At 43.4% G+C, this 13,122-nt stretch overlaps 1 protein-coding gene across 1 annotated transcript in view; it reads right to left on the reverse strand.

The window, feature by feature from the left end:
- Positions 1–13,122, reverse strand: part of fcho2 (FCH and mu domain containing endocytic adaptor 2) — a 41,770-nt gene that overhangs the window by 19,853 nt on the left and 8,795 nt on the right. Inside the window, exons 3-8 of the mRNA XM_078286634.1 lie at positions 11,133–11,207; positions 10,880–11,021; positions 9,399–9,551; positions 9,038–9,142; positions 7,658–7,756; positions 2,977–3,073 (exon numbers count right to left, since the gene is read on the reverse strand). Coding sequence (XP_078142760.1) covers positions 2,977–3,073; positions 7,658–7,756; positions 9,038–9,142; positions 9,399–9,551; positions 10,880–11,021; positions 11,133–11,207 — 671 coding nt within the window. The remainder of the gene's footprint in view (positions 1–2,976; positions 3,074–7,657; positions 7,757–9,037; positions 9,143–9,398; positions 9,552–10,879; positions 11,022–11,132; positions 11,208–13,122) is intronic.

Consider the following 13,122-nt stretch of genomic DNA (forward strand, 5'->3'; position numbering starts at 1 on the left):
CCGGACCAGACAGACACCAGACTGCAGAACTAGCTCTATTTCAAACCTACTGGAATAATAATAACAACAATAATTTACTTAATAGATTGAATGGTAAACTAACAAATGGTCTTATCCACTCAAGTCAGTGACCATGATATATGATGTGGAACACAAACAGTTGTGCATTTATTTTATTACTAATTAATTCTTAATTTTATTTTATTAACAAAAAAAATACAATGCTTTAGGTTATACATCATTCATATGAAAAAAACCCTGTGAAAAACAACACAGTTCACACTTAATTTAATGTTCATCAATTATACACATTTACCTCCCAGCCCCTGCACTTGGAATGTCACGCTTCAAGTGTGTCTCCAGAAACATTTATGGAGCTTTTTCAAAGGGCCGGCGCTCCCACATACACATGCTCACACAAACAGGCACACATGCACACACACTAAAAGCTGTAGGAAAACCAAAGGCAAGACATGCGATGAGTGTGCATGTCAATCAATGAAAGCCAGGAGGTTGGGGTGTTCATGTCTGTGTGTGTGTGTGTGCGTGCGTGTGTGTGTGTGTGGCTGTGTGAGGGCACGAGTGTGTGATGTTATTGTCTATTAAAAGGAGTGACTCCTGAGTAAGCGGGTAAGACAAAGTGAAGCCATCTATGTAATAGTATAATATCTACAAAAGGGCATAGGATCCATTCATATTTCATTTTTATATTCCAACTATATTGCTGCTCAGCAGAAAACACATCTTTTTCAAATGCCCATTAAAGCATTTTTGAATATATGTAACTAGATAGACTTGATAGCTAGATAGCAAAATAGCTTGCGAGATGGAGAGAGAGAGAGAGAGAGAGAGAGAGAGAGAGAGAGAGAGAGAGAGAGAGAGAGAGAGAGAGAGAGAGAGATGGGGAGCTAGAGCCTCTGGCAATATTTTCAATGCACTTGACCTGAAAAAAACAAAGCTAATGATATTTTACTCAAACTGTATACAGTAGCGGCGCTCCGGTGCGGCCTCCCCAGAGAATGTCGGTCGCGAGCAGAACTGACGCATTGTTTGGCGTGTGCAACGCTGAGTGAAGCGCAGGGAAGCGGCGAGTCACGAGAGGCATGCATCACGCCAAGTGAAGTGGATAAAGTACGCCGATGACCGATCTACTCTACTGTGCAATATCAGGCCTCTTCACCGCCGGCGAACACACAGCGACATGAGCGCTGTTTGTGTGTGTGTGTGTGTGTGTGTGTGTGTGCGCGCGCGCGCGTTTCGTTCCAATCAAAACAACAACAAAAAAACGACATGCTCATTCAAGAACTTTCTCTCTTGGGAGAAAGTCAGAGAGACAGACAGTAATGTCATCCTCCCCCATTTGGTCACTGTGCTGACATAAAACAGGTACGACTATTTACATTCATGAGGTATATTTAGTGGACAGGAAAAACTTAATTATCATGATCTCATTTGAACCCATCCTTCATTCACTGCATCAGCTGTTGATATTGTCAAGCAAAAGCAATAACAGCAGCCCCAGAGAGGAGGCAGTTACTGGAAAATTAGACACCGATCTGCACTCAGTGAAGATTTGGGAGGCTACAGTGACTTTGTCCAGGCTCTGGGATGTCTAACAAAAGCTTCTGGGAGCTGAAGTAAAGCCCGGGCAGAGCAGGAACCCCTTGCCGCCAGCATCCTACTATTGCATCTGACAATATTTACGCACGCCAGCTACAAAAAAAAAAAAGTCCAAACACCAGACACGCCACTCTTACCTAAATCTGGGCCGACATTAGGAACTGTTTAAACATCTCATAAACAGACAGACGACTTTGTTTATACAGGGGAAGATGTTTCCTTTCTCTCTACTCTCTGTGAGGGAAGCATGCAGTCACGCATGAGCGGAGAATGGTTTTTTAAATTGCATATGCTTCACATGGCACTGGGAGAGGGAGAGGGGCGGAGGGGGTTTGCGTGTCTGGCCCGCCGCCAGTTGACAGCTCAGCTGGATATCGGTGAACACTCCGAACCCCCCTGCCTTGCAGCGTGTCACTTTGGGATTGTTTCCGCAATAGAAAGTTTATTCAACCTCTCTCTCTCTAAAGGCACCGGACCGGCCATCCGTTCAGCTATTTAATCAGGGGACAGACAGGTTATTTTTCTGACAGGGCCGGGGCTGCTGTGCAATCCCTAATGAACAGCTTGATACGGGAGGAATTTTCTAACCGTTTTTTAGCCTCAATTAATTCTGCTGTCCAAACAAATGAAGGCCACCACTCGTTGGACACGGCGTCTGGACACAGGGGTCGCCGTGTGTATACACACAAACACAGTCGAGGTGGACCCTTTGTGTCCGCTACCTGACGTAATGCGGCGCAAGTGCAGGGAACACGGAAGTAGCCGGATATTTACAACAGAGCTTTTTAACTGTTCAGCATGAAACTGAGTTCACAGACTAATTCATTTGTAGCAGAGAAAAAGTTAGAAGTATATGAAAAACAAACTACAGAATTATTACAAGAGTTACTAATATGCCTAAGATCGATGAATGAGCATAGCATGCGTGTGTGTGTGTTTGTGTGTGTGTGTGTAGGGGGTGGGTGGGGGGGTGGGTAGAGCTGAAGGAGTCTAGGGAGTTTTCCCCTGATTATTGTGGCATGGCAAAGTTTACACAAGAGTCATTGTTGAGCCCTGACCTCCTGAAAAGGTTGGTTCTGCCTGCTTAGTCCACAAGCAGAGCAAAGCCCCCTGTGTGTCACATGCTTACTGGAATGCCAAGCCTGCCTACCTTTACAACAGATTACTATGATTGACTCTGATGGCCCTCTCCCACTTCTAATTGCCCCTCTCTTTACACCCCTCCCCACTAGGAAGGAACGGGCAGAAGGCCCGTCCCGCTGACCACTCATTCATTTTCGAGGATTCCACAAGTAATGCAGACGCAGACAAACACTTAATAATTACAATCAGACACACAAGTGTGTGGCGACTCACCTGGTCTCTCTTTCCCCGTCCCTTTGCTCTCGGCCAGTTTCTGTATTAAGCTCTCCACTGAGGTGTTCTCCATGTTCCTCACAAACTCATTATGGACCTACGAAATCCAAAACAGTGTCAGAATCTCAACTAAAATCCAGCCTGATGTTTGATTCACTTAGTGCCCAAGTGTTGGGCTAAGTGGATTTAGGTAAGTCAGTGTTAAGTAAAGTAGTGAGATGTTTAGCGATTCCTGGTGGCTTTTATATTTTCGGACATAGCATAGTCTAACATTTAGAAATCTGTGGTTAGGGTTAGTAAGTGGGGAGAGAGCACAGAGGCAGAGTGACGGGTCGAGTCTTTGGTGATATCTCTGTGGGTATTTGCTGACATACAGGAGGGGTGACAAATAGAATATGCTGCTGTTGTGTCTCTCTGTAACACTGGCTGCTTTGCCCTTGGTTGTTATTTTTCTAACATTTCTCTCCGTTTGGCCTGCGGAGACAGACTTTGCTACCATTCCATTGTGTTAGTTTGAATTGTTTTTGTTGGCAGTGCGGTCTGCCGATGCCCTTTGGGCAGTATCAAAGGAAGGATAGTGTTTGTTTGCTTGTTTGTTTTGGATGTGCATGTATGCTTGTGTGTTTACTGAGGGGGAAGTGAGAGGGATGTATAGGCATGGGGATGAAGAACAACGGCTGACTCTGTGCCATCTCACCAAACCATTTAGATGTGCGTGATACTGTAAGCACAGAGCGGCTCCGCTATCTCCCAAACACACACGCATACACACACATACGTGCCTCCCCCCGGGCCCCTGTGGCGAGGTGGAGTGCATTAGCCTTCTGTGCCCTGGTAGGAGAGACTGGAGGTGGGAGGGGTGACGGGGGTGGAGGGGGGTGGGGGTTGCCGTGGTGAGGCAGAATGCTCACTCCAGCACACGCGATCTGTCAGGTGCTGCTGCCATGACGGAGGGCAGTGATGTCATCAACCTGCGTGTCCTGCTCGGCTCTCTCTCTCTCTCATGCACCGCATGCATACATACACAAACCTCATCCACCACTCATTTTTTCCCCCCGCATGCTCCAAACATGCATCCGCCTTCGAGGGCAACTGGCTCACACACAAACGCTCGCTCGCTTGTGAAGGCCGACACAACACGCACACCGACAGACACACCTGCCCTCCTGTGAGTTAACAGCACAGCACACAGGCAACTTATTTAAAGGAAAACACACAGCTGGACTAGTAGGCAGGAAATTTGTCCATCTACCCTTAAATCTTTAAAAATCATCTTACTACTATTAGTAGAGCTGGGACATGGAGAGTGCCACAACACTGTCAAACACTGCACAGCACTATGTGATATTAGCTGTAAGGATGCCAAGATTATAATTCGTTTTAAAAATCTGATTTGGTTGGTCAAAGTTGAAGTGATAATCTGAAATTTTTGTTTTTCTTGATTTTGATGACACCTTTGGTGATAAGTGGTCATTGCTTTGGTGTTTGCACTGCATTTCCCAGTGATCACTTTCTAACAGTGTGGTGAAAAGCCTGCTTTGACGTCACTGGACTGACAGCAGCTCCCACATCCCCAAACAAACAAGCATGGGCTTTTATACCGAGACTTGTGAAGCGACTACTAATAACATAATGCCAGAATTTCAGCCGGTGCCTGAGAGCCACCATGTCTACAGTGACGGTAACATCTACACTATATAAATATATTAAACATGTTTTACTTACTTTACTGTTTTATATTTAACATGTTTTTAGTGTTTGGTTACATTATTACTGCAAATCAATTACAGTTGACAGGTGTCACTGAAAGCAAATACTCAACTGATAATAACATTATATTGACAAAAGACAGCTACTGCATACAGTAACATTAGCAATAGACCTACATGAGTACTTTTATCCTGCTAACTGAGCTATCAATAAACTTATGAAACCGAGCTAAAAAGTTTGCCGTTATTCAAATTAGCTGTGAAAAGTTTACCTGATGTTTGACTTCCAAAAAATTGGTGGTTGTCTTTCAAAAGTTGGCTAACTTGCAACTCGGTGTAGGCACTGGCCCGACAAAAAGACAGTCACTGTAGGCTGCAGCTAATAAACTACAGCGAAACCCACCAGTCCAAAAGACAAAGAGTCACATCTGCATTGTTCCTCATTGTCTCTTCTCATCTTGGAGTGTTTTAATATTTGGAGGGCGGCAAATGTTCTCTCTAGTTTTGGCTCGGAGACAGCCACTCTCCTTTTTGGCACGCTTGCCTTCATCTATCTGTTTGTTTTTCCCTTGGATTTTCTGTTGATGCAGTGAACACATTTCCTGTTGATGAGTTTCTGTAAGTATCACTCTTTTCTCTGTCTGTTCAGACTTGGTGGCTATCACTGCTCTTGCTAACTACCCAGTTCTTCTACTGTTTTAGTCCATTTATTCCAAACTGCTGTTGCTGCAGCAGGAAACGTAAAACGCATCACTTCCTGTGAGGCAGAGGATTTTTCCCGGGAAAGTCCTACCTGACACTGGCTGTTTAGATCAGCAAATGTAAATGCTGTCATGAAATAGGTATAGCTTGAATCACTACTGTATGCTATCAACTGGTGATGGAGAGTAGCAAAACGGACATTTATTTATATGAAAAAGTTGTGGATCATTACTTTAATAACCCCAGATTTACCATCAACAAGTTGAAGAGCATTTTTAGACATCTGATATTTAATGTCTGACAGTCAAGGCTACTTAATCACTGTTTTTTACAGGCAAATACAGTAAATTGCTATTGGCATAGCAAAAAAAATGAATATTGTGTCTATGAATTTTATGACCATGTTGGAGCACATGGATAGAAAACAGGACCTAGGATGAAACCTTGAGGTACTCCACAGCTAAAATCTGCTGAGGAGGATATATAAAAAATCAAGACAAGTCACATAGAACTAATATAACATTAACCAGCATCCACTGTCAAAATAAAATTTGTAACTACATAAAGCAGTCTCTGTGTAGAGCAGTAATCAAATTCAAATTTTTCAAATTTTCAAATAATTTAAGTGTTTATAAACAACTTTCTCCAATACTCAAAACAAAGGGGAATTTATAAACTAGGCTTTTTAAGAAGAGGCTGTAAGTGCAATTTTGAAGAATGACGGAGGAGAGCAGAGTGAACATTGCGTTGATAGAAAGAATATTAGGTGTAATAGATAAGGTGACCTCTTTTGGGAGTCTAGTTGGTTTGCTATTTGAATAACATTCAAATTACAATCTGGTGGTGTAATCTGGTATCTATGTTCTCAGTTTTCTTGGAAAGGAAATTATAACCTTACATTTTTCAGGAGGTAGTTCAGTTTTAATAATCATTTTTCTAATTTACTTGCAGTGGTAGAGTTAATCATACAAAACTGCATGTAATTGGACAAGATCTTGGTAGGACAAGAACAAAAAAAGTTAAAAGATAGTCAGAAAAGTAAATAATTTGCTTTGAGACTATTTAAACTAGAATAAAAGTCATTTCAACTCTATGACCAGGTTTATTGAAGATTCTATTACAGACTGTATAAGAAATTATTAAACAAATATATTATTTGGACAAAATACATGGATTTTGAACTGTATCAATCAAAATTATGTTATTATGTTTTGGAGGTTCATATACACATATGTTGTTGGTTGTAAGAAAACATTAGAGACTTAAATGAAGGGTTACACTTGAACACCTAAACTTATTCCCATGTAAGCAATGAATGTCTTCAGTGTGCGTCCTTCAGCCCGCTCTCATCTCTCTCTCTCTCTCTCTCTCTCCCCCTCTCCCTTATCCCTGCCTCCCCCTCACATGATAACGGCGTTCCCTCACTCACACACACACACCCTGGTCTGCAGGGTATTTATCACCAAACTTGGCCTGCTCCTAATTTTCTAGCTGGACCGAGTCGTCACCTGTCTTCGGGCGGTGTTTTAATTAGGCTCAGCAACAGGCAGCAGCGCGGCCCGTCTCCTGCTCAGGAGCCCAGGAACTGTGGGACTGAATAACCTGCGGTAGCCTGTCTCTCCACATTCTTTCCAACTTGCCGCACGGACTGAGGACTGGACTGAGACGCTCTCATAGTGGAGCTGTGTCGCCCCCTGTGGACAGTGAAGGAACTACAGCAGCATCAGTGTGGAGCGGCCGCACATTAATGGGAATGGAGCAGTAGAATCTGGATAAAATCTGGGTATTCTGTGTGGCGCTGGTAAGTACAATTGCTGAATAAATAAATGAAAAGAAATCTCTGGTTAACTCTAAACATAGACTGGTGTAGCAGTGAATGGGGTTTGAAAGTTTTCCCAATTGGACTTAATGCCATTTTCCACGACCTAAACAAGCACTTCCAGAAACAAACAGGCCTTCACGGCACTTTAAAGCTCCCAGACGCTGTATTTGGCCGTCTTTGGACTGCTGAAGGTGTTTTAGATAGGCTGAGAGGGAGTTTTGATCAGTTTTTAATTGCTTGGTATAAAAGGCTGAATGGACCATTTCCTGGTTCTCAGTTAAATGATTAGAGAGATCAAAGACTACACTAATTGATATGACACACAGTGAACCCAATGAGCACAGCGTCAGGTCAACAAGACACCCGCCCCACCCACAGGAATGTGTGTTTGAGAGCGCGTGTGTGTGTGCCTTTATGTGTGTGTGTGTGTGTGTGTGTGTACACTCACCTCTCCTATTTGAACGTGTGTCTCGTCAACAGACTGCGAGTACGACTGAATGATCTCCTTCATGTGGAGAATGTGGTTTTCTTCAATGTCCTGAAATTTCTGCAACACAGGGGGAAGAAGGGGCGTTATGGCACGGCAACGCAACGTTCGCTCGGAATTAAAAAAAAACGGCACGCCAATAAATCTTCCACGTTTTGTCAGTCTCGTTAAATGGGTGTGAGAAGCGAGATGAGCTGAGAACAGAATGCACTGGAGGAAACTTCGCTTCCTCATTCTGTCCCTGCCACTTCCCGTGTGTCGCCTCTATTTGGGTGGTCTGGAAATCAAGGCACTCACTCACGCACACACACACACATACACATACAGATCCTCAGCACAAGATGTCAATTATCTGGGGTGGGATGTTCATGAGATACATTGAGGGGGGTTCGTTTCTGGGCTCGGCGCGGTAGTGCGGCGTGCTGCACTGGGGGAAAATACAACTCTAAATGCTAGTGTTTACTTCCATCTGAGCCTGGCTCTGGGCTTTTGGGGTAAACCGAGGAGAATGACTATAAATAATCATAAACTGGAAAATCACAGTGTGGACGGAGAGGAAGATGAGCCTTTCTAACCACAAACACACACACACAGATAGAGAGCCGTGCGTTCCTGCAGATAACGCTACACACACGTACACACAAACAAGACTCCGCTTTTGTCATTCCCAACGATAACAGCCAACATACACTCCTCGCACACGGACACACCCACCCACCCACAAACACACTCAGACAAAGGGAACACACATGTAGGAGCCCCAGTGATGTCAGAGAGCACATGTGTTGAGTGTTTATAGCTCATGTCCACATGTGCTGCGTTTGAGATGAGCCGTAGACTGTGATGCTGAGAAGCAACGCTGCAACGCTGCTTTCTCTGGGGGAAAACAAAAACGTCGGGCTAACTGGAACCATTTCTGGTGGCGGGGGCTGCTGCGGTGCGGGAGGATATGCAGTCCAAATTCTGCTGATCTGATTTTAATTTGGAGTTTATCTAATCAGCCCTTCAGATGGATCCAATCAGGGCTTTCCACAATGATTCCGTTAACAGAGGAAAAAACACAATCTGGAGATGTTACAGGGCACGGAACGCGGAACACACACACACACACAAACACACACACACACACACTCATACACACAGAGCGTGTAACACAAAACATGCACACAAGCATTTGACAGATTACACAATGACAGAAAGTGTTGCATACCGCAGAGACAGACACAAGACAGAGTATGTGAACACACACATATAAGTGCATGTATCATTAAGGCGCGCACGTACACACACACACACACTCTCTCACACACACAAGACAGGGTAAATCAAACAGACCAATACCTGTGCAGTTTCTGCCATCTTCTGTTCAAACTCGGACTTGGCTGTGGCATATTTCTCCACGTAGGACTTGTAGGCTTCTGTGGCTTTTTTGGCCTTCACTCCAGCCTGCAAAGAAAAAGAGAAAAAGACAGACGGACAGATCAGTGACTATCACTGGTCAGTACATGATACTGTAGACAATGGCCCTTTGTTTTCCTGGATCAGGTGACAAAAGAGCAAGGAAACCAAGCTGACTTTACCGTCTGAGGAGAAGAAGCTTTTGGGGTTTCTTTTCTTCTATAGACTGGAGGGTTACGGCACCATCATGCCTGTATTGTGATTGTGTGTGTGTACATGTGTACATGTGTGTGTGACCTCCCACCTTGTCCACATCTCTCTGGGTGGCCCCCTCCTTGCGGAGGCGCTCCTGCTCCACGGTTTTGGCATTGTAGATCTCCTTGGACTTCTGCAGGGCCTGGGAGATGGTCTGGATGTTCTGCACCGCCTCCAGGGTGGACGCCACCTCTTCCTTTGTCTTGCAACACACAGATGTCACGAGCATCAGCTAACACTTCATGTGTGTATGTGTCATTTATTTCTCCACTAACTATAGAGTTGTTTCTTTGAATAGTGGTGGATACAAGCACATTGTAACAAACTGGAAGATTCATTGTAGCATAATTGACCTGGAAAGCCCTTGAGTTTTCAAAATATAACAGGTAATCACTGTACAGAGGTCCTTTATGCTCTAGTGAAACATTAACGCTGTTCCTCTGTTCCACTCTTCCACTCTTCAGAGTGTGACACAGTACTGCAGCACAGTACAGTGGGAGCATATTAAAGCTGGCATACAATATTGTATATGACTCCACACTGTACTAGAAACTATTACAGACTACTTCAGTGCAAACTGTAAAGATTCATGAAGTCATTTATGCCTCTGCATCAAATTACTTAACAAGAGAACATAAAACAAGAGACTTGCAATTACTGTGGCAACATAGTAAGCTTCGTCATTATTGTTGTTACTTGTAATGATGACTGAACCTTCCTTCTTACTCATTTTTATTGGGTTGTGGTATGATGTACAAATTACTGTTGTAAACAAAGGATGAACAAATCTAATAATCTATACTGAATGATGTACTTATTTTGAACAGCAATTCCAAAATGGGTGTTTATCTTTTGTTGTTCATACTTTTTAAGAATGCACTGTATACGCATGTTAGCGAAGGAACACAACGAAGAGAGGAACAGCGACTGTAGGGAGGTGACAGAGAGAAACTGCGGCAGCCCTTTTGTCATGGCGAAAGCACACTGCTCTACTAATTCCAAGCCACTGTTTTACTGGCTGTAACGTGTCGTGCCGCCTCACGCATGAGATATGAGCTCATGGTGTGTGTCTCAGCAGGGAGGGATAGAGGAGTGAGGTGTAAAACAATGCTTCACAAAATAACACTGCACGCCACATTCTCTCAAGATGGGGAACAACTACTAAATTATTTCAGGTTTCCTGTGAAGGTGAACTCCTAGTCCATAGTCCATACTGTAAATGTCAAGCTCTTTCTCTCTGAGGGCAAATAACCAGAGTGAGAACTTGGTAAAAAGGAAACGACTGAAAACAAAAACAGAGGTGAGAATGGGTGTATGTTTCAACCATTTCTATGGAATTTAACTTTCCTCTATGAAGGCCAATCTGTGCGGCTAGAAAGGCTCAACAGCTGCCCCGTGTGGCAACACTGGAGCACTGAACTATTTGTGACAGTGGAAAGAAAAAATACTGTTCAAGCAATGGACTGACACACACAAGTGCCCTTACATCTGCCTGAAGGTTACAACATGTCTAATTCTACACCCCTGTACCTTTTTGTGTGCCTTGGCCTGGTCGTCCACGTACTTCTGCACCTCCTTTATAAGCTCCTGCAGCTTTCTCACTAGCTCCAGGTGACAGCTGGCCAGCTTCTCTGTGGAGCTCTTGAACACGTCCCACACCGGAGCAAACGTCCTGGGACACAAGATGACGGATAGAAACGACTCAGAGACGAGGACAGGGCAAAACGTTCACATTAACATGAAGTCATCCTACTCATGTCTATAAAGAGTAGCTTACACTTACCCAAGCTGGGAAAAATTGCCAGCTGACTTGGCAAGTTTGGTCATTGACCTGGCATATGCCTCCTCAATAGTACTCCTAGGACAGAGCAAAACACACACACACATGGAGAATCAATTAAACTGATCAACAACACCAGTTCAGATAATATCAAGTCAATAGTATCATATATTAATAATGTCATAATACCCTTTAAACACCCTGATATTGTATAGTATGACAAAGTTTCTCCAAAAGTGATAGCAACTAGGTTACAACTCAAATAGAGCAAGTCATAGCACAGCTTCAGATCCCAGCACTTGCAGTATAAATGTTTGACCACATGCAGCGTGTGTGGGAAAATAAGTGTGGTTGAACGTGTGATTGGTTCATAAACCTCATGTTGAAGCTGAGAGAATATTCAAGTTAGTGTTTGAATCCCCCGTTTCTCTCTATCCTTCCCTCTTCATCCCGTCTTTCTGCAGCAAAGTGACAGAAGTTGAAGAACTTGGAACAATGTTATAGTGGAGGCCTGAATTATGCATGTCTCATTTAGTCAGCCTCTCTCTGCAGTCACGTCACAGGAGCAAGGTCAGCCAGGGGGAAGCAGGACAAACACACACACACACACACACACACACACAAGAAAGTAAACCCATACATCATGCAAACTCACACACAGATACACATACATGCACATGCAGGCACATAAACACACACACCTCATCTATTACACTTAGTTGCAGGGCCAGCTACTATATGAGGCTGGTCTACAGGAAACAAATGATGTGTATGGATTATGTAACACGGAGTGCACAGAGTGGTTTTCCCCATCAGAGGGCGCCGTGGTGCAGTATTTGAGAGGGGGGAAACCATGAGACATCACCATTAAGGCACACTGTGAAGCCCCAGTGAACCTGGAAGCTAGCACAGCGTAATTAAGCTACCCTTAAGAAATATAAGCAACCTCGGTACAACACAAGTAACCTAATGTCTACCTGGCTGTCTGCCTGTACACTAAAATGCCCTTCTCCTTGAATACTGCCAATCACGTCCCTGAATGAGCACTGCAGACCACGGAGAGTGTTAGTAATTAAGGAAATGAAAAGTCCTAAATGTGCTTCATAACGACACAAAATATGAACAGATCAAATTGTGAAGGTAACTTTTACAAACAGGGAAGTGGCAATCATAAGCGTCACTCCACAATAGAAAGGTGTATTTCAGTTTTGTCAAATCCTTGTAAAAGACACATTGCCATATGCCACAACAGAAGTCATATTGTTTTATTTCACCTCCTAAAACTAGGCATGTAAATTATATTGTGTATTATACACAACAGTGAAACAATCTACAACAATCCACAAAATGAAAAGAAGTTGATTTTCCTTAAGATCATGGTATATTGTTGGTGTAAGATAACTTGTAACTTGTCAACTTTCATCAATAAAACTTTCCAAATATCTTTCAATAGAAACTTGTGGGGAATTGAGCATGTCAAATACTCTACAAAGTATTGATATAATACTTTGGCTTATTGTTTAATGGTCGAAGTGTCTGAGTGATCGAGTACAGACGGTGGAATTCACTACCGAATTCCAGTGGTAGACCTTCTATCATGTGGGAGGTTATAAAAACACACTTCTCACACAGTAACACTCGTCACTATGAAGTGGGAAGAATGTGAAAAGAAACCATTACTATGGTACTATCATGCTGCAGAGACTACAGGTGTGTAACATGATGCCAGTTTAGGGGTGGACTCAGGTGGCGGCTCCATCAGAGACAACAAGGAGAGGTAAAGTTGCAAAGCATGTTCCCAGTCCTGCACCTTTTTTCAGAATTTTGTACTTATTGACTAATTATGTTCATTTATTTCCATGGTTCATTTCTATAATGAGAACAGACTGAAGTAGTTTGAGGAATATCTGTAGCAATCAGGCAAATTGAGAGTGGATATTGGTAGCAGTCTCAACCAAGCATTCAAGCACAATACCAGCAACTACAGCTAAAG

Source organism: Centroberyx gerrardi, chromosome 2 (assembly GCF_048128805.1).
Source record: "Centroberyx gerrardi isolate f3 chromosome 2, fCenGer3.hap1.cur.20231027, whole genome shotgun sequence".
NCBI classification, from domain to species: Eukaryota; Metazoa; Chordata; class Actinopteri; order Beryciformes; family Berycidae; genus Centroberyx; species Centroberyx gerrardi.